This window comes from Phalangium opilio, unplaced genomic scaffold, assembly GCF_054372755.1.
Source record: "Phalangium opilio isolate 3A_F unplaced genomic scaffold, DU_Popi_V2 ptg000039l_1, whole genome shotgun sequence".
In the NCBI taxonomy this organism is placed as follows: Eukaryota; Metazoa; Arthropoda; class Arachnida; order Opiliones; family Phalangiidae; genus Phalangium; species Phalangium opilio.
The window spans coordinates 2,695,627-2,721,088 of record NW_028324162.1 but is presented as its reverse complement, the minus strand read 5'-3'; the positions used below and the strand labels follow the sequence as shown (position 1 = coordinate 2,721,088).

General features: G+C 39.0%; 1 protein-coding gene across 1 annotated transcript; it reads right to left on the bottom strand.

Moving 5' to 3' along the window:
- Nucleotides 1-10,032: 10,032 nt before the first annotated feature.
- Nucleotides 10,033-15,561, bottom strand: LOC149681252 (uncharacterized). The gene has a single exon (XM_089834496.1). The coding sequence runs from the start codon at nucleotides 15,559-15,561 to the stop codon at nucleotides 10,033-10,035; it is 5,529 nt and encodes a 1,842-aa protein (XP_089690622.1).
- Nucleotides 15,562-25,462: the final 9,901 nt, after the last annotated feature.

Sequence of the window (25,462 nt, the reverse complement as noted above, 5' to 3'; positions counted from 1 at the left end):
GTAATATGTCTATATATATATATATATATTTAAATAAATGAGAAAGTATTAAATTCGAATATTTATTATTTAAATTCAAAGTATTATTTACAGGATGAGTTACATACACTTTTAGAGAAACCATTTGCCTACAGAATTGAAAACTTAAGTACAATTATTAAACATCTATTTTAACCAATAAGTTAAATAAAGTCTGCGAAATAATTATTGGCGAAATAATGATTCGAACCGTTGGATCTCATATGATAATGAACTTCGTAAAACATTAAACTGTGGGTGTTATCATACAGACACTCGGCTAACTTGCAAATGTACATGGCCTTGAACATATAATGCATGGCCGTCTCGTTTTTATCCTTATAGTTTTTTCTAACTGCCTTGTTAGTTTTATAAACCATAAACATACACATATGAAGAGCTAAGTTCAAAACTCTTAAGTACTGGTAGGGGCAATGAAATTCGTATCCCCCGTAGTAAAAGGTGCGAAATTTACATTCCTCCTCATTGCGAGGATGGCAACTACCTAACTGGCAAATATTAGGGTTGGACATTCCGTACATTTTGTGGGGGGAGAGATGAACATAATGTGCATAGATAGAATCCCCCTCGAATTCTTTCAATTTGAAATAATGAGTCCTATTATTTATGATACATGGAAACTGTCTAGCAAACATGTCGATTAATGTCCCTGGTGGGAGTTGGGCGGAGAAAGTTAGTAACTTGTACAACGCTAAGTGCTTCAAACCTAAATTTATGTAAGGGGCATTAACGTATTGTAATGTGTAATATTCGCCACACTCATATAAATTAAAGAATTCATTCGGTATGGGGTTTATTACTAAATCCCCCGCTTCTGAATCTATGGTACGTTCGGCTCTCCCGTAATCCTTATCCTGTCCGATGGTTTCGAATTTCCTAATTCTTCTTAAGTTCTTTCGTCTTACGACAGATTCTACAATAATCGGATAATTCTTTCTCGGATCCACATTACACCGATTAGAGTTGGAAAGCCCGTTTTGTGTATTACTGGTTTCAAAGGATGTTAAAGGTTCAACCCTGTTGTGGTAGAAAACCATATCCATAAATAAGGGCAAAATTAACTAGCATAAATATATGAAAATAATTATACTTACATTTTGCGAATCTGGATCGGTACTTCAAGGAGGGATGTAGAATGTCTTATCTTTAAACCGTCCTCGTCTTTTATACTTTAATGTCACGTGACTTTCTGACCATGTAAACATGTCACTCTTTTAGACCAATCATGTTCTTATAGTGAAAATGGCGTTTAAACCGCGTGTTGATAGAACATAATTACAGTGTTAATTACGATAACGGTTCTACCGTCATATACGTTTGAACCAATATATCCGAAAGGTAATATGACGCATAAGCCTAACATTGACGCCATGATTGATTCACTGACGCCAGACACGTCATGTACGTTTCACTGACGTCACAACAAGATTGTGAGAAAAATGTTTGATTCACTGGCGCCATAAGAAGAAAAAATGCTGTGGGCGCCATGTTTGATTCATTGACGCCATATTTACTGGTGGCAGATCATGTGGCAGGTCTGCCACACTGACGCCATGTCCCCAATTCGGTACTTTCTATCTACTCCTATTGTTAAAGCCGAGGCCTTTATAGTTCCCGGGGGTTATTACAAATCATTAGAAGCCCTCCTTAAACAAATAGCTTCCGGATTAAGCGGCTTTCAATACGGTTCAAAGTTTAAATTTGATTCGGATCCCCTCTCTGATTATATTTCTTTAACTATTCAACCTAACGGTATCTTGGCTCTTTCTCCCACTTTGAAAAGGATATTAGGATTTAAAACCCCAAAAGGCCAAAGTACGTCTTTCTCTTGCCCTTCAGATAAAACCAGCCAATCGTATAGAAGCTCTGTTCCCGCTAATTTAAATTATTATGTTCCCGACCAATTGTTTATTTATTCCGATATAGTAGCTAATGAATTTATAGGCGATACGGTAGCCCCGCTACTTCGTATAGTAGGCGTAGACAGCGAATAACCTCACGGTTCGACTATAACTAAATCATTTATCTCTCCTCATTACGTTAAAGTTGCTAAACGTTACTTTGATACTATAGACATTGATATAAGGAATAGTTTAGGCCAAGACGCGTCAATCGAGTGGAACGTCGAACTGTAAACTACACTTTAGACCATGCCAAAACCCCAAACATTAGAGTCTCGTTGTGAGTATAGGAGGTATTATTTAGATCAGGTAGGGGGTGGAGGGGTGTCTAAAGTATTTGTCGGGACCCCCCACCAAAAAGGTCACGGGATAGGGAGCGCCCTGAAAGGGTTATTTAGATGGGCACGCCCCTTATTAATTTGAGGTGCAAAGTATTTGGCACCTAGAGCCATTAGTACGGGACAAAAGATTCTTGGTGACAAATGCAAGGTCAGAATGTGAAAAGTGCCGCGAAAAAGAGATTGCAGGAAACTTATGAGAACATGACTGCTGCACAGCAAGGTTCAGGATTAAAGATAAAGAGACGCAAAGTTAAACGCCTGTCAGTTTATCACCGTCATTCAAAGCAGACGCCACGCGATATATTTAGCTCCTGAAAAAATTATGTTTTCTCTCCAAGCTCTTAAGAGTGAATTGGACATTTTTGCCCCTGTGCCGATTCAAACTAGTGTCGAACATGCTCAAGGTGTATGGGCCAAACCCTTGGCGGCCATTGGTGATAGCTCTACCCTCGAATACCTCATCTCGGGCAATGGAGATAGCTACATCGATGTAGCCCACACCATGCATTACAACAAAGTCAAAATCACCAACGAAGATGGAAGTGATCTTCCTGATGCAGCCGTGGTAGCTTTCGTGAACAACGCTGGCCATGCATTGTGGAGAACTTGCGATGTTTTCTTGAACAATACCCGAGTTTCTTCAGCCGCCCAAAACTACGCCTTCACTTCTTTTATCGAAACTGTCTCAAATTACGGACCCGCGGCCAAAAAATCTCACTTCATGATGGCCGGATGGGAAAAGGACGAAGCCGGAAAGTTCGACGACTTTTCAAATGAAGGTTTCGTCGCTCGAATGGCTAAAACTGCTAAATCGGCCGTGATTGAATTTTTTACACCCGTGTTTAGTGACGTGTTTAATATTCCCGAATATCTCTTAAACGGGGTGGACCTTAAAGTCGTGTTTACTCGCAACAAGGACGAGTTTGCCTTAATGTGTGAAGAAACAGCCACTCTCAAAAACTGTAAAGTCAAGATACTAGACGCTGCACTCGCGGTACGTAAAGTTAAACTCAGTCCTAAAATATTGTTAGCGCATGAAGCAGCGCTTAATAACGGTACTGCCAAATATAATTTTACGCGCACCGAACTTAAAACTAAAACTATCTCTACCGGAAGTAGCACCGAGAGTTTTAACAATATATATCTAGGCCCTCAGCCTAATCGCGTCATTATTGGAAGAGTTTACAACGCGGCGTTCAAGGGCAGTTACGCTCTGAATCCCTTTAACTTTAAAACTTGGGATTTAAATTTTTTGTCTCTGTACCTCGATAACGAACAAATACCCTCGAAAGCGTTGACTCCTGATTTCGGTAAAAACTTGTATATACAAGCTTATCAAACATTGTTCGCGGGCACGGGTATTCATTATAAAGACGACGGTAACGATATTACTCCCAACGAGTTTGCCAACGGGTTAACCCTCTACGCTTTTGATCTGACACCGGACCTATCTGCTAGCGAAACAAACCACTGGAACCCCGTTAAGCAAGGACAATTAAGATTGGACATGGGATTCGCTAAACCTTTGTCGGAAGCCGCAGTATGCATTGTATACGCCGAATTTCAAAGCATGATTCAAATCGATAAAAATAGAAACGTAATTGTAGATTATTAAAATGTCAGCAACCACCACCGTAGACTTGATTCTCGCTTTATCAGATACGCCCAACTTTTTGGGTGTTTTCGCATCAAATAGGTTACCTAAGGTTACCAGATATCCCGCATCGTTAATTATAAATTTAGATTAGCACTATGAAAAGGGGTCTCACTGGGTATCGGCCTTCATAGATGGAGCTCGTGTAGGGTATTATTTCGATAGCTACGGTTTACCACCATTTCTGCCAAGTATAAGAAGATTTTTATCTTTAAACTGCAGAAAATGGACTTTTGGTAAGCGAGAACTTCAGAGGTTAGAAAGTAGCGTATGTGGGCAGTATAGCGCCCTCTATCTTATTCATAGAAGTAAGAAGAAAAGTACGAAAGCTGTCCTAAAAGCTTTTACCGCAAATCGAAAAATTAACGATATGAAAATTGCTAAACAGTATCAAAATCATATACGGCGACTAAAAAAGTGTAAAAGGAGCTTATTAACAAACCGTGTGGTTGCCTGGTGGTAATGCGTCCAGCTCTGTGTTGTTTCAACAACATTTGAGTTTCCATTCCAGGGTTCGACTTCCTACCAACGGCGCTTTATTAGTCCGGTATAGGAAAAAAAACATCTTCAGATATGGCTTGAATCAAGTTTAAGGAGGAGGAGGTTTTTTAAATATTTAACTAATTTATTATTAATTTAACTTAACTATGTATGTATGTATTTTATCACGCTAATTAAATGTTTTTGATTTAAAATCCGATTGTTTTACAACTAGCATAAGCCTATCTTTTCAGGATCTACAATAGCATAAGCCTACAATAGCATAATCCTATCCCTACAGGTACCAGCCACGTGCGTCATCAAAAAATTAGCCATGACGTCATCAAGAAAACCACCACCAGGTGGCTAAACAATTCAAATTTACCGCCAAAACCATCACGTGAAGTCATCAATTCCCCCCCATATCTCCCCCCCAACACCATCACATGACGTCACCAATCCCCCAATCCCCCCCAACACCATCACGTGACGTCATCAATCCCCCCATATCCCCCCCTACCCCAGGGATGTCGGTATAAACCAAAAAAATTTACCCCCCCCCTGAAAGGGGGGGAAAGAAGGGGGGTAAAATTTTTAGGTTTATACCGACATCCTTACTCTCTACTTTGCTATCGCTATAAGGATATTTTGCTACTGTTGCATTTCGCTGTTGTTGTTTTCGCTATTTTGATCGTCGATATTGTGCCTTCAACATTTTGGATTTCGCTATTTTGACCTACAAGCGTTAAAAATGGGTGCTTTGGCGATACCAAAATAGAAATGGAATTCTGCTATATGAAGGCCATTCTAAACTTGAAATAAATTTTGAAAGCTAGAACTTAAATAAGAGGGGGTAATAAATGATTTTTTTAGTCTACCACAGTCACTAGGTAGGAGCGCTGTATTTACCTAAGCTAAATGAGATCACAAAAAATGCTTTTATCCTTATATGACTGACCTCTAAGGCTTGATGAAAGAAAGTGCTACGCAAACTGCCTGCAACTATCTTCCCTTGATGGACAGCGGCGGCTAATTGGTCAAGAGTGTCGATCGATTCCTCCAAACCCGGAAAGTTCAAAAATGAAACTGCTCAAAAAAGATACCATAATTAACATAAACACAAAGAAATAACAAAAAGTGAGACAGTAATGAAAAAGTAGACAACCCATGATTATCATTGACTGTCGAACTTCTAGGGGTAAACTCGTCTATGAAAAGCGCGAGCGTAAACCGAATTGCATATAGGCCTACAACTTAATATAGCGAAATATATGAAAGATAGTTTGCTTCTTACTCAATTGACCCGAAAAGGAAGCGTAAGCGATCATGGAAAAGATGAGCCAACCAATCAAGCCGACTTTCATGGAACTGCCTGGGTGGATCGGCTCCGGTGTCAAGGAGGGCTCCGTATTCATACCAAAGAGCGTCACCGAACGACCAAAAAAAAACCTTTTATTCGAGGCCTTCAAATCGACAAAGAATCGCACCGCCAAAAACTTCAAGAAAATGGCCATAGCGGGAAACAGGCACAGAATGCAAATCCATACCTAGCAAAGTTACAATGAAGAAATATTTTTTGTCTGGATCTTTTAAACCCAATAGGGATAGGAAAACCAAGACTGATGGTGGTATGATGCGAAATCTGAGAGAAATAGGTGCGCTAACTGCGGAACTGCTCAGGTTGGATGGGACGCCAAAAATGGGGGAGGAATTCTCGGACTCAATTGTAACTGGTTCGTCTGTAGCCCTTCTTAGCCAATTACCAATGCGTCCGACTATTCCTCCCCCCATTTTTGGCGTCCCACCCAAACTGAGTCGTACCACAGTTAGCGCGCCTATATTTCTCTCAGATTTCGCACTCTCCCCTCATCATCCTTGGGAAAACTAGACGCGGTGGCGGCATGGAAATCACGGCACGAGCAATAGCAGATTAGTAATCTAATAAATCTTGGATCGTTCGAATTTCTTAGTAACGCTTAATGCATTTAGTGTAGGAGGTAAATATGGATCATTTTATTTTCTGGTACAACCATATTACTAGAAATTTCAAAGAAAAGATAGACTTGGGTATTCTCTTAAGCTCACCTTTAAATTTTCGGTGTAAAATGTAACTCTTTGATATGTCTCTTAAGGACTAAATTATCTTTCCGATCACTAAAGCTTACCACGCACTAGTCCCTTTTGCTAGCGCCCGTCTACCCGTCTTATGATATTTTGAGCTTCTTTACTGGTGTACTTACTTCCAAGCTAAATGGTTTAATTAGTGCCAGGGCTCTTGGCAATTCAAGCGGAGTGCGCAAAACGAAGGTGCCTTTGTCATTGACATCTGGATGGACAAAATCCACCACCAGACTTCTTGGTAAGCTGTTCTGAAGCGTCATGCTAAAGTTTACTTCCTAAAGAGAGTGATATTACATTATTGACGTAGAGGGTAATTGTCTCTTTAAATCAAGACAAGTTTCATTAAATAGATAGAAATTTTTGAAATAATTTAAAAAAACAGGTTGAAAAAAAATTACTGTGATGCCCGGGAATTATTTTCTCTCCCCGTCTTTGAAGAGGTTGGCACACGCGAGTTGCATGCTTCAATTTAAAGTTTAATTTTCGTCTAATGTATGTAAGATTAGACTTAAGCCTAAGCCTTATTTCGTGCACGCTTTGCAGCTTCCACGTCACAGGGAATTAACATCAACTTCTATTAGCGCAAAGATATGAGGATTTTGTTTTGAGTGGACCAAATTTCTTGTCGGTACATCTAACGTTTTATAATGCAAAATCCTGAATAATGAAAGATCACTATTGTATTTACGCACACCAGGGAGAGAAAGGGAGATGCCGCGTGAATAGCGCGAGGTGTCTCTCTTTTGGGTGGGGCAAGTAAATTTCCCAGCCAACGGGGGTAGTATCGCCCGGGCCACCGCGAGCTCTACTGCGCAAAATCCAAAGACACTTTATGGGTGGTCCTGAACCCGTTAAAGGATATCTTAATGCCAAAGTAAGTAAATTATATAATTATATTATGAATTTATTATTCAAAATGAAACGATTTTTAAAAGTAATGCTTTCGATATATGAATAACAGCCATATTATGGGGAAAATAACGAAAATGCACCCATGGATTTGTCCACATCGAAAGATTATCCACTACCTGTTAGCACCGTCAAAAAATCAATTAAAGCACAAATTTATTTTGCCAAGAACTTTGCCTCAAGTGGTTAGCATTGTATTGCTTGGTTTTGGGTTTTCTATATTAGAAGTATGATTATTTTAAAAATTTCTTCTAAATTCAGATTTCAATGCTGACTTTTTTCAAACGTACGGAAACAATTTGGTTGAAAAAACATGTGCTGACATGAAAGACGCACATCTTGAGGGAGAAAGTGTAGTGGATTTTATTAAGGATTTAAGTTCAGTGAAATTTAATTTAAGCGCTGAAGTTATTGAAACCCTGGCACTATTAAGTACTAAAAACATTAAAGACAAGGGTAGCTTCGTGATACATGCAAGACAACTCAGAGAAAAGCCAGTTCTAACTTTGCAGCTAATTTCCCTTTTTGGTAAATTAGATGGATTTAGAAAGATTGATTTAAAATCTCAAGAGCTAGTAGTATTTAACTGGCTAAGAAGATTCATGGCTAATGTTTTATCTCAATGGGTGGCCTTGAAACCCAATTTTTTGGATTCTGAATTGAAAGGCAGAGAATTCCCTGTCTTGACTCTAAAAGAAATCCGTGATAAAGAAGATCAAGTAATTCATCACATTGGTGGCTACATTATGAGAAAAATTGCGAAGCGATATGAAGAACCAAAGATCGTAGATTTGTTCGAAAACTGCATCGCAAAGGAGGGTTTCCAAAAAAAATCTTTCGCGGAGTGGACAGACTTAATAAGTAAAGGTGGGCTTCTTTCCCTAACCATTGAAGGATTTAAACTATTCAAAATGTTAGATCAATTTACAAAACCATTTTATGAAAACGTAAACAAAATTGAACAGTTGGTGGGTCAAAATAAAACACGCAAAGAAATGGTGATTGCGAGGCTTAAGGAAACTAATGTAATAAATCAATGGAATATAGAATGGGGAAGCAAAAACTTAGAGCATAGAGAAAGAGCAATGTCACTCGTTTTTGATACATTTATTAATTGCCGGGCATCAGCTTTGAGAAACTATACACAAATAAAATTTAACGAAGCTAATCATAAAGCTTTAGCAAAGAAAAAGAGCTTGAGAAGATTGTTGAAAGAAAGTTCTTTGTGTACATGCAAAGTGACATGCTACTGCAAGTCTGAACGAAGTTAATTTTACTTGTAGATTATAACTGTGATAAAAATTAGCGAAACAGATTATAACTGTGATAAACATTAGTGAAACAGATTATAACTGTGATTAAAATTAGTGAAACAGATTATAACTGTGATAAGAAATTAGTGAAACAGATTATAACTGTGATAAGAAATTAGTGAAACAGATTATAACTGTGATAAGAAATTAGTGAAACAAACTTTAAATGAAACCTTATTTTAATAGAAAATAAACTGAGCAGTTGAGTTTATGTTTGATATTTAGTTGTATTTCCTTTTTTAGATACGTTAATTAAAGGTTGCATTATTTTAAACTTTCGTTCATTGAAGCCTATATTAGAGAGATCTGGGTTTTGGTTGCAGCCACTAGAACGGCGTTGCATACCAAAATATGCTTCTAGGGTAAAGTTTCTTACTAAGGCTGGCTACTAATTTTAACCAGGTTGGGAGAGCTACTACTTATAAACTGAACCGACTGAAAAATCCAATTTATAGTTGTTAATCTATTTAACTAAGTTTTATTTTTGTTGAAGGTAATTTCTTTAAGTTGAAATTCTAAGTTTTGTTTGTGAAGAAAAGTACAAGTTTTCTTGGTTTAACTAATTTTTATTCTGAGAAGTTTGGTCCTCTCTCTAAAGGTTGCTACAAGATTGTGATTCGATTTTATTGTATATTGAAAAAGGTTCGAGAGAATTTTTACTTCTTTCCCCCAAATTCGAGAGGTTATTAGCATGCCCTTTCAAAGGCCATGCTATCTATAGCGGTCAGTGACGCTGTGGGTTTTCTGGGGCTTGGATGGAAGTTTTTGGGAAAGGAGTGTACTGGTTTTATTCAAAGGATGGGGCAGGGCCAGCTTTTTTTACTATTGAAAGGGGTTTATTTTTCATGGAGCCATGATCTGCTAAATTTCTAAAGTTGACCCGTGAAGGCCCTATTTTAACAAACATTATTTACATAGAGTATTTGAGTTTTTTCTCGTGTTTGTTGTCATGGTTGGTTTTATAATTTGACCCTTGACCTTATTGTTATTAGAAAGGTTGGGTTTTCTGGTCATTTTTGTACACTCCCCACCGAAAGACGTAGTCTTTCCAGATTTTAACATAATTCTTAATTATTACACAATTCAAAATATTTTTACAACAATTCTAGCTTAAATCACATAATATCTAACATTTGAATGAATTAAATTGAATGATACCAATAGTTACACAATTTTGAAAAATTAAAAAATACAAAAATACAAAATTTCACAAGTTTTGAGATTAAACAAAAAATACAAATTACACAAAAAATATATACAAATTTATACATGCACTAAGTTACATCATTATGATCATTGACTTCTAGAGAGTAGAGCAATTGAACAGGCCTACGAATTTCATTGCCTTTACTTGTTTTTAACACACATGACCTTATCTTTCCGTCTCTACCTATTATGACCTCTTTAATTAGGCCCAAATTCCACATGTGTTTTTTGACCATATCCTCGTGGATGAGAACTACATCTCCCACTTTAATTGCTTTTCTATTCTTATCTAACAAGCTATGGTGAGCCGATCTTAATTCGAGTAAATACTCTACTCTCCATCTCTTCCAAAGTCTTTCGTTTAACGCTAACCTATATTTTTGCCTTTTAGTATAGTCCTCTCTTGAGGCTGGTATTTTTTGTTCTTTGATTTTCAGAGGGGGTAGACACGTCACGCGTTTACCCAATAGTAGGTGTGATGGTGTCAGGGGACTGGGTTCCCCAACGTCATTAAAAACATAAGTTATAGGTCTTGCATTTATGACCGCTTCTGTTTCTATTAACATTGTTTCCATTTCAGTAAATGTTAACGCGGCTTTACCTAAAATTTTTCTTAATGTTGTTTTGGTTGACCTTACTAATCTTTCCCAGTAACCCCCATGCCATGCCGCTCTCTCCGTTATAAAACGCCATTCTACACCTTTTTTGACAAAATAGTTCAAGACATCGGGGTCTCTAATAACTTTCCAAATTTCTTTTAAGTCTTTGTCCGCCTTTTTAAAGGTCTTCCCGTTGTCACTATAGACAATATGAGGAATGCCTCTTCTAGAGACCATTCTCGAGAAGGCTAACAAAAATTCGTGGGTGGACAGGGAAGCCACTAACTCCAAGTGCACTGCGCGTGACACTGCACACGTGAAAAGACAAATGTAGCTCTTTTCTGTTTTTCCGTCGATTTTTACAAATAAGGGCCCCGCGAAATCTACGCAGAGGGTTTGGAAACAAGGGGTTTCTTCTATTCTTTCTTTAGGTAGGTTGGCCATGGGAGCGTCTCCCGCTACTGCCAAGTGTCTCTTGCAAATCAAACACCCACCCACTATACTCTTTGCTAATTGTCTACCTTTTATGATCCAATATCTCTCGCGTGCTTGAGTTATAGTATCTTGTACACCAGAGTGGCATACTTCTTCGTGACTTCTTTTCATAAGTAAATTTGATAATGTATTGGACTTTTCTAATATTACAGGATGTTTAATAGCGTAACTTACACTAGACTCTTCAAGCCTGCCGCCTACTCGTAAAATCCCTTGGTCATCTAATATTGCTCTGAGTGTTGCTATTTTTGACGAGTTATTAATTTTATTCCCTGTTCTTATAGCTTCTATTTCCTCACTAAAGTCAATGTTTTGAGTGGCCTTTATCCATTCCAATTCCGCTCTTGCGAGCTCGTTGGCTTGAATAGGTCCCTCATTAATCTGGATTTTCTTACATTTATTCACAAATCTAAATATGTAAGCCGTAATCCGCAAAGGCTTGTAGATAGAACTGTAGTTTTTAAGGTCTATCAAGTTGGTTATACTATGACTGTCTTCGCATCTAATTACTAACACGGTTTTTCTTTTTTCGCATTCTATTTCGTCTAAATCTGTATTTAATTCTAATGGAGATTTAACTAAGGGCCAATTTGATTTTTCCCCCTTGAGCCAGGTGGGACCTTCCGACCAGGTTTTGCCATTCACTAGTTCGTTTATCTTAGACCCCCTGGTGGGTAAGTCCGCTGGGTTTTGTTCACCTGGACAATGGTTCCAACATTTTGGGTCAGATAATTTCTGTATTTCTTTTACCCTATTGGAAACGAAGGGTTTCCAAATGTCTTTGTCACTTCTAACCCAATTTAGAGCTATCATTGAATCCGTCCACATGAATATGTCTAACTCATCTTGCTTAAAGGCTTCTTTAGTGAAGTCTACTAACCTCGCGCCTATTGCGCAACCCATTAATTCTAGCCTGGGTAAACTAATCTCCTTCAACGGGGCCACCCTTGCCTTAGAGTTTACCAGCGATACCCTAACTTCTGTGGTATTTATTACGTAACGCAAGTATATCACTGCACTATAAGCCTTTAAACTTGCATCGCAAAAACAATGCAGTGACACATTTGAAATATTCTTTCTGGGTCCCTTAAAATAGCACCGGTCTATCGAAATTTTTCTAACATCGGGCATTTCCCCATACCAGTTTCTAAATATTTTTCCATCTTCACCTTCTATTGTTTGATCCCAGGCTACATTTTTTACCCATAACTGTTGAAGCAAGATTTTGGCTCTAATGGTAAACGGTGACAAAATCCCCATGGGATCAAATATTTGAGCGACCATGCTAAGGACGTTTCTTTTGGTTTCCTTTACGTTTTTTAGAGTTTCTAATAGGTTTGTTAAATCAAATGAGAATGTGTCAGTTTTGGGATCCCATACTAAGCCTAGAACCTTTTGTTTTTCTGATTCAGCTTGACCTTCGAATAATAATTTATAATTGTCCCCCGACATATTTTCGCTTTTCCATAGGTCTCTAAGTTCATTTGAGTTAGACTGCCATTTCCTAAGTTTCATGTTAGCATCTCTAACTATTTCCGCTATTTGTTTAGAAAGCTGGAACGCCCCTTTTACGCTATCTTCGCCGCTGGTTAAGTCATCGACATAAAGGTCATTGTCTAAAACTTCTACCGCTTGGGGTTTTTCATCTTTATATTTTTCTATGTGGATTTTAATCGTTCCTGCTAACAAGAAGGGGCTAGATGTTACACCGAATGGCACCCTAGTCATCCTAAGCGTTTCAAATTTGTTTTCGTTTATTTTGCCGTCCTTTTCGCTAACCCATAAAAACCTAACAGAGTCCCGCTGATCTTCCGCTATTGCCACCTGCAAAAAAGCCTTCTCAATGTCGGCTGTTATTGCTATAGGGTGTTTTCTAAATCTGAGTAGCAATAACAAAAGATCAGGGTTTAAATTAGCTCCGCTACTGAGACAATCATTTAATGATGGTTCACCTTTTTCGTGGGAAGACGCGTCATAAACAACGCGTAATTTGGTCGTAAGACGATCTTTTTTCAAAACTGGTTGATGGGGCATATAGTATGTCCCTATTTTATTTTGCGTTAATTCTGGATGGGGCACCCTCTCTACTACTCCTTGCTCTAATTGTTCCTCGATCACTTTTTTGTAATCCGAGTACAATTCTGGTTCTAATTTAAACTTCTTAATTAAAGGTTTCATTCTTTGAGTAGCTACTGCTAAGTTGTTGGGTAGTACCTCCTTTTCTACACGCCAAGGAAATTTGACGCTATATCTGCCCTCTTTAATTTCTGCTGTTTCTCTAAAATGTTTCATAACATCTGATTCTAAGGGTTCTTGTTGGGGATTCCCGTCAATACCCAGGGCTTCTAATTCCCAAAGCGATTTCATCATTTCCGATGGGCGAGGTCTTCCTACGTTAACGAATCCTACCCTTACAACATTGTTGTTTAGCTCAACTTGAGGTTTGTTTGTTGGACCTTGTATGACCCATCCTAAATTTGTTTCTAAACAAACCAAATTTTTTGTGAATCTTTCCACGTTACCAGTGACGAACTCCCAGTAGAAGTCCCCACCTACCAATATTTCAATGTTTGTCTCGCCTAATTTCGCTTGACTCGGGGGATCGCATAATTTTAACCCCTTTTTATTCATTAAATTTTCCACTTGTTCAAATTCGGTGGTGGCTATGGCTTCACACAAGTATGGTAGAACCACGGCAGTAATTTCTAATTTTTTACACGGATCTACCGCGCTTTGTACGTTTAATTTCACAACTTTTCTTTTCTCTACGCTAGGGGTTTTATTGGCAAAGTTATAGACTGTAACTGTTTGTTCCCCTACTATTGGCAAATCTAATTGTTGCGCAACCTCCTCTCTAATAAAGGTGGCCTGCGCGCCTCCATCTAATAATATTCTAACCCCTAATTCCTTTCCTATTTTTTCGGGGTGCTGGGCCGTGGCTTTAGCCGTTTGGAGTAAAACTGAGCCCATATCTAAATGAGGGGACGTAACTGTTAAGGTTGTGACCCCCCTTTCATCCTTTCCCTTTTCTTTGTGGGATTCTCTAGGTTTTCCCTCTAATTTTTGGTTGCAATTATTTTTATAGCAAACTGCTGCATTATGCCTTCCATCACAAATTTTACACGTTCTATATCGCGAGTGGCATTCCTTAGAGGAATGTCCCCTTTTAATGCAAATATAGCACCTTTCTTGATCTTGGATCAATTTTCTTTTTTCTTCTAAGCTAAACTTGTAACAATTTGAGCTCGAGTGGTTGTCCACTTCGCAAAAGATACAATAGTATGAACCCCTAGTTTGACCCTGATTTGGTTTATAATTAACGGTTGTTTGGAGCGCAGTGGCTGTGGCTAAATTTTGACTATCGTTAGACGGTTTGAACTGTTTTGGTTTTGATTTTTCTTTGGCATTCATACCGAGGATGGCGGATGTTTCCCTTCCCTCTACTTGATCTTTTAAAAATTCCATTAATTTTTCTATATTCCAGTCCCCGTCATTTTTTCGGGCTAAACTGTAGGACAGTCTAATTTCATTGGGTAAACATTTAATGATAGCTGGACATACTGAATATCCACTAAGTGACGTATTGACTTCACACGTGTCATATAATTGGCGTAAAGCCTTAATGTTATTGGCGTCATGCACTGGCTCTAAATTTAATAACACTTGCATATGAGTGTGTTTAACCATATCTAACTTATCATATCTATTTTTCAAAATTTTTACCGCTTCGTCATAACTCGCGTCTGACGCGTGTAGGCCTCTTAATGATTCTTTAGCCTCTCCCGACAAATGTGATTCTAATTGACTAAGTTTTTCAACGGGAGATAAATTTTCATTGCTTACGGCTAGTTCAAATCGGCTCCAGAATCCTTGCCACTGCATGAAGTCGCCGGAGAATTTGCTGATCTCCAACGCTGGTAGTTTTGAGGCCGTCCTAAAGTTGGTGTTTGGTGGAGGGTTCGCTATGATGTTTGCTGGATAATTTGTGTTAGCAGCCGCTGACGATTGTAATCCGATGATCGGTCCGTTGTTTCTGGTAGCTGCGTTGTTCTGTTGCCCAACTCCATTTGGTGTTACTGTTGGGTTTGATGGGGTATAGATGGTCGAGGTGTTTGATCCACTGACCGAGTTGGCTCTTGAAGATGCCGTTTGAATTTGTTGAATTTTTCTATTCACCTTTGATTTTAGTAGGGTGATTTCGTCTTGTATATTTTCTACTTTTTCTAATTCGGCGTCGATGGTGGTTTGGTCCCTTCCTGGGATTAAGTCTATTATTTTGCTATTTAAATCTTGTAGCGTTTCTTCTTTTTGTTTATAAAGAGCGAGTTGATCTTCCAGATCTTCTAAAGCCGTATTATTATCGGCTAATAGCGCTTTTAATGAGTTTTGTATTCGCGTTACCGCACTTCTAGCTTTTGTTCTAATTGTTTTTAATTTTACTAAATCTAATTGCGCCGTTGTTAAGGCACCCGCCAATCCACTTTGTTTTTGAAGTTCATCCATAGTTGAGTTTTTGAGTTTTTTAAAGTTTTACGTACCGACAGTTCTTGCGCGCGGTTTTTCTAAATATCCAAGGTTTTTCCCGGGTTTCCGGAGGCACCATAAAGTTTCTTACTAAGGCTGGCTACTAATTTTAACCAGGTTGGGAGAGCTACTACTTATAAACTGAACCGACTGAAAAATCCAATTTATAGTTGTTAATCTATTTAACTAAGTTTTATTTTTGTTGAAGGTAATTTCTTTAAGTTGAAATTCTAAGTTTTGTTTGTGAAGAAAAGTACAAGTTTTCTTGGTTTAACTAATTTTTATTCTGAGAAGTTTGGTCCTCTCTCTAAAGGTTGCTACAAGATTGTGATTCGATTTTATTGTATATTGAAAAAGGTTCGAGAGAATTTTTACTTCTTTCCCCCAAATTCGAGAGGTTATTAGCATGCCCTTTCAAAGGCCATGCTATCTATAGCGGTCAGTGACGCTGTGGGTTTTCTGGGGCTTGGATGGAAGTTTTTGGGAAAGGAGTGTACTGGTTTTATTCAAAGGATGGGGCAGGGCCAGCTTTTTTTACTATTGAAAGGGGTTTATTTTTCATGGAGCCATGATCTGCTAAATTTCTAAAGTTGACCCGTGAAGGCCCTATTTTAACAAACATTATTTACATAGAGTATTTGAGTTTTTTCTCGTGTTTGTTGTCATGGTTGGTTTTATAATTTGACCCTTGACCTTATTGTTATTAGAAAGGTTGGGTTTTCTGGTCATTTTTGTACATAGGGGATCTTGGTTGAAGACTCCAGTTAAAACAAATGGCGCTCCTTTGCTCAATAGATATTCGGTTGCTCCAATCACCGAGTGCACTAGAATTATTTGTCTAACATTAAATTCCAGTTATTAAGTTGTATATAATGATGCTTTACCGGTTGTGTAAATTCCATCCAACGTTTCTCTACTAAGATGCATTTTCTTTTTGGCTTCGGGCAAAACATCAGCTTTCTCAGCTTCATCTCTCCAATCGTTCAAATAGCCTAAAAAGTCGTCTTCAAGCCACTATTAAAAAAGGATAATTAGGGACAAATTCAAACAGCTTTGTCAAATTTATTCCCTTATTATTACCTTAAAACGCCAGTCATCAATAGATGTAAAGGGCTCAAATCTGGATTTGTAGTTCGTTTCCCCTGAGCTACATTTCTAGAGTTCAGCATGTCAAAAAACCTGTTGAATAAGCGTTGGAATTTGACCGTTTCTGAAGCTTCATCCCCAATCAATTTTTCAACAGCTCCAGCTGCAGTTGCGCTTAGTATTTGTGTAGCCAACTTTACACGCATGACGTTGAAAGATCCAAGTTCAATATGATCAAGAGTCAATTTTGGACAAAGCCGTAGAGACGACGAAGTATCTTTTTTGAACATTTCTTTGATATGGGCCCACAACAAATGCTTTCCATTTTTACCTCTCCGAGTGACGTATGTCACGGAGAGGTTCTAAAATCGACATGCATGTCTTTGTGTGTGTGTCTGTCCGTTGTTACACCCACGTGACCGCGTTCGCAGTTTGCGAATCGGAGCAAACGTGTTCGCCATTTCCGAACTGCTTTCACAGTCACGGAAATGGCTCCTCTACTTGAGTTCTCACACCACCATCTTCTGGTCTTTGTCCATCCCACACGGACACCAGTCTGTTCTTACTGGCTTCTAATCACCACCATCTTTTGGTCTTCGTCCATCCCACACGGACACCAGTCTGTTCTTACTGGCTTCTAATCACCACCAGCTTCTGTTCTTTGTCAATCCCACATTGACACCAGTCTGCACTTACACTCTCTTCTAACACCACCATCCACTTGTCTTCCGTCTATTCCACATATACACCAATCTGTATCATTGGCTTCTACTCCATTATCATCGTTTGGTTTTAGGATATACGCGGCGATCAGCTAGGGTTACGAGAAACGTCTAGCCTCCCTAAGGTGGGATCAACACCAAAGGTTTTCGCAATTGCGCTTTTTCCTTGCTATTATAATGGAAACGAATCGTATATATACCCCAAAATTTGAGGAAAGCGGGCAAGAGGGGTACCCTTCACTTTAAACGTCATTATTAGCAAAGTTTGAGATGGTAATAGGTATAACTTTATTTTAAACGATTTAACTATTATTAATGTTAATAATTGAAGATTAAAATAATTAAAAATAATTATATTTATTTAAATATTAAAGATAAACCTCTCGTGCAAAGAGAGAGATTATCATCGCCTCCTATATCTACCAAGGTCCGTGCATGCGATATATTTCCATCATTGCCTCCTATATCTATCAAGGCCCGTGCATTTCGATATACTTTTCAAAACAACAACCAAATGGGAAACTCCTCTCAGAAACATAATAATTTCTTTTCTCTGTATATGAAATGAAAATATGGATAATATTGCGCTCCTTCTTTAATGGTATGAATCCTTGCCTGTCTATTAATATTTTACGTAGGAGTAATACGTTTTTAGCGAAGTCTAGAGAGGATAAACATAAGCGAGATTGTTTCGGGAAAAAAATTCTGCTTCCACTAATGGGTTAATACTCCTTGTTACTGTTGTATAGAGTAATCATGATAAAAACTTAAAAAATTACGAGAGGACAGACCTTTTTTATCCTCTTGTTTTATTCTTAATAAGAATATAAAACATTTATTTTGTATCAAAAAATATTTTTTGGTGCTAAGATTGCTTTTAAAAATCCAAACGGTTAGGCATTGGTAAAAAAGACAAATGATATTTTTCAAATCTAACGAGATAACGCCCACCTAGTTGAAAATTGCCCTTTTTTATCCGCGGGAGCCATTCTTAATGAGAATTTCGATGCTAGTAGGTTGTCAATTAAACTACCGGTATATTATTGTTGTTGGAAATTGGATATTAAGTCAAATTAAGTGGTTGTAAAGAGCCAGCAGGTTTTTTCCGCTTCTTTTTGTGAGTATTTGATTTTTGTATGTAAAATGGAAGAAGATAATGTTGAGAGTAAGGATGAAATGCGAAAGCGCAAAGCGCGGGAAAGAATGAGGGCAAAAAGGTCGAAGTTTTCATTGGATACTTAAGTTTATATAATCTTCTCGACACGGAGAGGTAATATTTTGGTTTTCCCAACTTGTTTCTCAAATGCCTTCATTTGAGATTCTCTTCTTGGTGTCGTTTTGGTTTCAGACTTAAGAATGAAGACTGTAACGGTTCCCCCTCGAAAAAGAACTATCGGCCGGTCGTAGGAGGGGTCGCGCACAAGTCCCTTGTGTACAATAGCGAGGGGTGTTGTGTAGGCCTAACTCAAAACCGTCACTATCGTCCCGTAAGGGAATTTAATCCAAAGGAAAATAAACATACCTTGTGTTGCTCTTTGAGTAAATTTTTATTGATTCGATTTCTTTTTAACTTCTAAATTAACCAGATCCAAGTTTGTAAATCGCGGTATTACGCGGAGTACAATTTATTTCGTTTTCGAAAATACTTTAAACCGAGTATGGACCCGTGCCTGGTCCCGTGAGAAACAAAAGCGAACTAACTGTTCGGGAATCAAAAATGAACTGTCCCGTAGAAACAAAACCGGCGTTCCTTTTCGCCTCGGTTTGATTTTAGAACAGGGGTTAAAGGATAAGAAAGGAGGAGGAAAGACTAGGAGAAATCAATATCCTCTTCGGCTGATTGGAAAGGTTCCCATGATATCGACTCTTATTTTGTCAAAGGGTCCAGTTGGAATGGTAGATATCATAAGGCCAGGAGTTCTACGGTTACTGATCTTATACTGTTGGCAAAGGACGCACTCCTTGACATATTGTCTGACGTCCTTGTCGAGATCGGGCCACCAGTATCTGTGTCCTACTTTTTCTCTTGTCTTGTATTTTCCTCTATGGTCAGAGAGAGGATGATCATGTAAGAGTCTCATAGCTTCTTTTCTGAGAGATTGTGGTAGATAAATCCTCGCTGGACGAACTCCTGACGCTTTTCGGTACACGAGGTTGTTTACCATCTCGTAGTCTGCGTTGTCTGGAGGATTATCTTGTCGAAATTGTTCAAGGATTGCGCGAATAACTGGATCTTCTCCTTGAGCGGTAATGATGTCATCGCGATCGAAGATATGAAAATTTGCGTGAGGGTAAGGTGGTAAAATGTACGCGACGTGGGAATGATCCGATGGTGCGGTCGATTCTTCCGATGACGTGATCTGATTGTCTTCTTCCATGGTGGAGGCTACCGACATGGCGAACAGTCCTATTGGAGCTCGCGAGAGAGCGTCGGCTACAACGTTTTCGACTCCCTTTTTATGTTGAACCTTGAAATCGAACGTCTGTAGATACATTGCCCATCTGACAAGTTTTGAGTTTGGTTCTTTGAGTCCAAATAGCCACTGTAATGCCTTGTGATCTGTTACGACTGTAAAAAATTTACTTTCCAGGTAAGAGCGGAAATTTCCAATGGCCCAATAGATCGCTAGACATACTTTTTCGGAAGTACTGTATTTTGCTTCCGCATTTCGGAGATTTCGGCTGGCATATGCTATCGGGACTTCGATTCCATCTTGAACTTGAGAGAACATCGCGTCTGACGCATCTGTTGTTAATATGCTCGGCGCATCGGGTTTACACTGTAAAAAAGTGAGGTTCATATTTGAATACTTAGGCGTGCATAGCCCCGACACTGTGGTGGTACGCTTTAACGTTCAAATTTGAACAATTTCTTTGCGTTCAAATTTGAATAACTTCTTTGCGTTCAAATTTGAACAGAACCCTATTAATCAAAATTAAACTCTCACGCATTCATATTTGAACGGTGCGAAAGAGGTTAGTATATCGTGTAAATTTAAGCACGAAACCGCTCAAATTTAATTGCAAAGTTAAACCAGGGAGGAGAGTGGTTAAACGTTTAATAATGTATATTTACGCATTCATTATTGAGCAACATCGGAGAGTTTGATCAAGCGTTCATATTCAATTGCTTAAGTTCAAAATCGAGTAATTCACCATTTAATAATACATGGTGGACAAGCGTTTGATGAAGCATTGAAATTTGACAGTTACAGCGTTGAATAGAGAAATTTGATTTCAAATTTCATCGCTGAATGCCTTATGGTAGGGCATACTATATTTAATATACGCACTGATACGGAAGAAATTTAATGTGTTTGGAGCTTGTGGGTGAATTTGAAACACATAAACTATACCCGTTGTGTTAAATAATAATTTAGTTATATGAAGAAAGTCTGGATTTAATGAAAGGCCCATGTAAGGGAAAGGTGAAATAGGCAATAATCCGTAACATTTCCTTTGATATTATTGTATAATGATGTTTATACAGACAAATAAATATTTAATCCACGGTAAATAAGCAAGTTATAGTAAATTGTTGAGAAGTTATTGTATATTTAATGAAAGCTATGTTTGTAGTACAAACTTAAAGCAGCGGAGCAAGTAATTTTAGGGCAGAATTAAGTTGTTTTTGCACACCTTTTGTGATTGAAAAATTTCGTTCACTTTTGAATACCAATGAAACGCTTTTTTTCTTAGTGTTGTTTTTAAGCCAAAAACACTTTCATTTGAACGCGCATATCGCACTCTTTTGAATTCCCTTATCGCACTCTTTTGAATTCCCATATCGCACTCTTTTGAATTCCCATATCGCACTCTTTGAATGCCCATGTCGCACTCTTTTGAATGCCCATATCGCACTCTTTTGAATGCCCATATCGCACTCTTTTGAATGCCCATATCGCACTCTTTTGAATGCCCATATCGCATTCGTTTGAATGTTCATATTGCGTTCGTTTGAATGGCCATATTGCATTCGTTTGAACGCGCATAATGCACACGTTTGAACGTCAAAAACAATCTCGTTTGAAAGTCAAAAAGTTCTTATTTGAACGCTGAAAACGCTCTTGTTTTAATACTAATACTAATACTAATACATATACTAATACAATCCTATAGGAACGCAAAAACGACCATATCTGAACGCTTCATTAACGCAAGGCAGTTATTCAAAATTGAATAGGATAGGATTCATTTTTGAATGGTAATATATAAGCTGTTCAAAAATAATTGCTAGAGTCAAGTTTTGATCGCTATGACGGTAGATTGTTCAAAAATGAATGTTCATGGTTGGTTTTGAACGCCTAAAACACTCCTTGTTCTAAATTGAATGTCTCTGGTTAAATGTGAACGCGTCAATAGTTGCTTGTTCAAAATTGAAAGGTCACTATCATTTTTGAATGCCAAAAGCACGCTTATTTTTTAGAGTGTATACGCGGCCAATGGTGGTGAACTGCAGATGGCTTCTTTTATCTTCTGGAAAGATTCCTCTTGATCAGGACCCCATGTGAACTTAACGCCTTTCTTCTTCAATTTATTGAGTGGAGTGGCTATCTTTGAATAATGAGGTATGAACCTATGATGCCATCCGGCCATTCCAAGGAATGGTTGGAGTTGTCTCAGTGTCTTTGGCTGAGGATATTTCTTGATTGCGTCAACCTTGGAAGGGTCTATGTAAATTCCGGTTTCGTTGATTACATGTCCGAGGACGACTGCTTCCGATTGGGCGAAGCGGCATTTCTTCAGCTGAAGAGTTAAGCCAGCATTCTTTAGCTTATTCATTACATACTCCAGAGCGTTCTTCTCCTCTTTCCATGTCTCGGAGGCAATAAGAATGTCGTCGAGGTACACGACAATAGCGAATTTTTCTCCATCTCTGAAGACTTCGTCCATGAGCCGTTGAAAGGTACTTGGCGCGTTGCAAAGTCCGAAAGGTAATACGTTGAATTCGTATTGGCCCGCATGCGTTATGAAAGCTGTCTTTGGCGCACTTCCTGGTTCCATTTCAACTTGCTAGTATTCTGATTTCAAATCCAATGCGGTGATGTATTTGGGTTTTCCCAATTTACTGAGGGTTTCATCGATTCTTGGAATCGGATAGGGATCCTTTGCTGTGATGGAATTTAATTCTCTGACATCTATGCAGAAACGGTATTTTTTCTTGCCGGTACCGGACCCGTCGTCTTGCTCTAGGATCACCACTGGTGTAGCCCATGGAGACCTAGATGGCTTGATGATCCCATCCTTAAGCATGTAGTAGATGCTTTGTTCAATGATTTTTTTCTTGGCATCACTAACTCGATATGGTCTCTTGTGTATCGGCTTAACATTTCCGATGTGTATTTCGTGGACCACTAAGCTGGTTCTTCCTAACTTGTCACTAAAAGTTCCGGGAATCGGAAAAGGAGTTCTTTCAACTCTCTCTTCTGCTTATATGAGAAAGAGGTTGATTCAACTGCTTCGTTGAAATTAGAAACCATTTGAGGTGAGGGAGGAAGCTTATCTTCTGATACGTCTACGAGTTTCAATAATAGTCCATCAATGCTACAAGTTAAATTTCCAAAATCGATAATGGTTTTCCAGTCTTCTAGAAAATCTTGGCCTATGATTGCATCGCAGAGAAGTGAAGGGACGATGTGGAACTCTTGACTAAACCTCCTCGTTATATCTTGTTTAATGTCAAATTCTAATACGGTATAGCCTTTAGTGAAAGAGTATTGTCCATTTCCCATTACTATACACTCTGATTTTTCCGAGTTCGGTTCTAATCTGACATCTCCTCGAAATCTTTGTATGGCCCGCCATTGGTCTAAACTTATCATGGAAACTTCTGCACCATTATCTATTCTAGTTTGTAGGGTTGTATGTTCAAAGTTAATGTTTATTAGGTGTGGACTTCTTTTGCGGGGTCTTCTTCTTCGTCGAATTGTGGCCAATTGTCTTGCCACAATTCGGTTTTCTTCCTGTGGGACTTTTGGTTGGCGGGAGGGAGACGTCCTCTGGGATTCCCCCCCGGTTGGCGTTTCCCGGAAACGGACCTCTTTTCTCTCCACCCTTGGTGACGGACATTCACTGGCATAATGACGTAAGCCACCGCAGTTGAAACAAGTGACTGGTCGGTCGTCCTGAGTGACTCTCGGAGGATCTTGGTTCTCCTGGACTTGATTCTGTAGACGTCTTGGGACGAGTTGGATTTCATTTTGTTGAGGTTGCTTCTCTCGAGGCTCAACTTCAAGATTCCTTCTCTCAAAGACCCTAGTTTTCTGAGGAAAATCTCGGGGTAGGCTTCTTCTTCGTCGAGGTCTTGACGCAAGGTGGTTTTGCCTTGGTTGGGGACTGGGCCTCGGGAAAGGAGCTCGATAATTTTGATTCGGATAGTTTTGGGGATCATTTTAGACAGGGGGAGGGTTGTAATATCCCTCCTGATGGGGGGTGTTAGTGTTCCCATGCGGGATGTCCCTGTTAGTATGAGTTCCCATATTCGGGATGTACCCTTGATTCGTCCCATTCTGGGAATAACCAGTTGTAGGGAAAGCTGTTCTTTGTACACCCGAGTACTGAGGGTTTACTTTAGTTTTGGGTGCTATATATCTCAAGGCCTGTTGCATAGGTGGCTGTTGTTGTGTGACAGAATTTGGGTTGTCTTGGGATGAGAGGGGTTGATCTAACTCAAAAGTTTGTTCTATCTGTAGGCATACATCGTGCAATTCGGATAACGTTTGCGCTGGTAGAACCATTAGTAAACCCTTATACTCCATTCTTAAATTTTGTTTCATTATTATGAGTAGTTCATCTTCCGGTATTGGGGGATGTAAATTCTGATTTACCCTCACGAAATAGCCAAAGAACTCGTCGATGGATTCATTTTGTCCTTGTCGTCTATTATGTAAAGCTATTCGGGCCTTAGCTCCCTCATCCTTAACTCTATAATGATGCTTCATTCGTCTCTTAAATTCTGCCCAATCTACTCCTTGGGGGAGGGAACGATACCAATAGAGGGCGTTGTCCCTTAACAGGAGGGGCCTGAAAAGCATCTTATCTTCGTCACTTAGTTTATAGAAGTTCGCGTATTCTTCGAATTGTTTAAGAAACTCGGGGACACTTTCGTGTTTTCTACCGTAAAAACCTAATCTCTCAGCGGGTTCTAAACCCTTTACGTTACCCTGGTTTGATACTGCCAGGTTTGAAAAGGATTGTAGGACTGACGCTAGGAAGGCTGCCTGCTGGGCACCTCCAGTATTTGGACTACTCTGGGGATGAGGGTTTGATGTCCCTTGGGGCTGACTAGTACCTTGTGTACCTTGAGGTTGTCCTCTAGGAGGGGACTGGGGAATGCCCTGTGGAATATGTCCCGTAGGGTTCTGGGTTTGTCCAGGGTTTATTGGATTGGGTCTATTTGGCCTACTAGGGGCATTTGTATATGTGACCGAACTTCCACGTGGAAATGACCCACTGGGGGCAATAGTAGTTACTGTGACTGGCGAAATATATGCATTTGACGTGGCTTGTGGTATATTTTGTTTTGAGGAAACCAAACTATTCAGAGTATGCTTTGCCCTGGCGTATGCATTTAATTTAACCTCTTCCGTTTGTTTGGATGGGTCTGGTTTGAGTAGACTGGGTCTCGTTATCCCACTTAACGCAACTAAATCTGGGGTACTCCCCTTGTGTCTATTTCTAACGAGGTTATTCCCCTGGGGGTAATAACTTTGACTCATACTTTCATATAGGGCTAAATTATTCTCATGTCCAGTTCCTTGTTCCTGCGTATTGCAGTATGGGGTTAAATCCAGATTATCGTCCCACGGGGAATCGTCACCTTGGTTTTGGGCATATGCCACATTTAAATCGCTCAATCTAGGGGGGCGTATAATATTCGCGACCGCGAGGTTAGGCTTAGCGAACTGTAAGGTTGACTCTGAGGATTCCGAATTATTGTCCGAAGCTGAGTAGGATTCTGTATCTTGTCTTTTACGGTATAATTTTAAATTGTGGCACGATTCGGGAGTGTTCATTTAATATAGGAAACACTTTAATTCAAAATATTTATCCCGGAAATTTACTTACCGCAA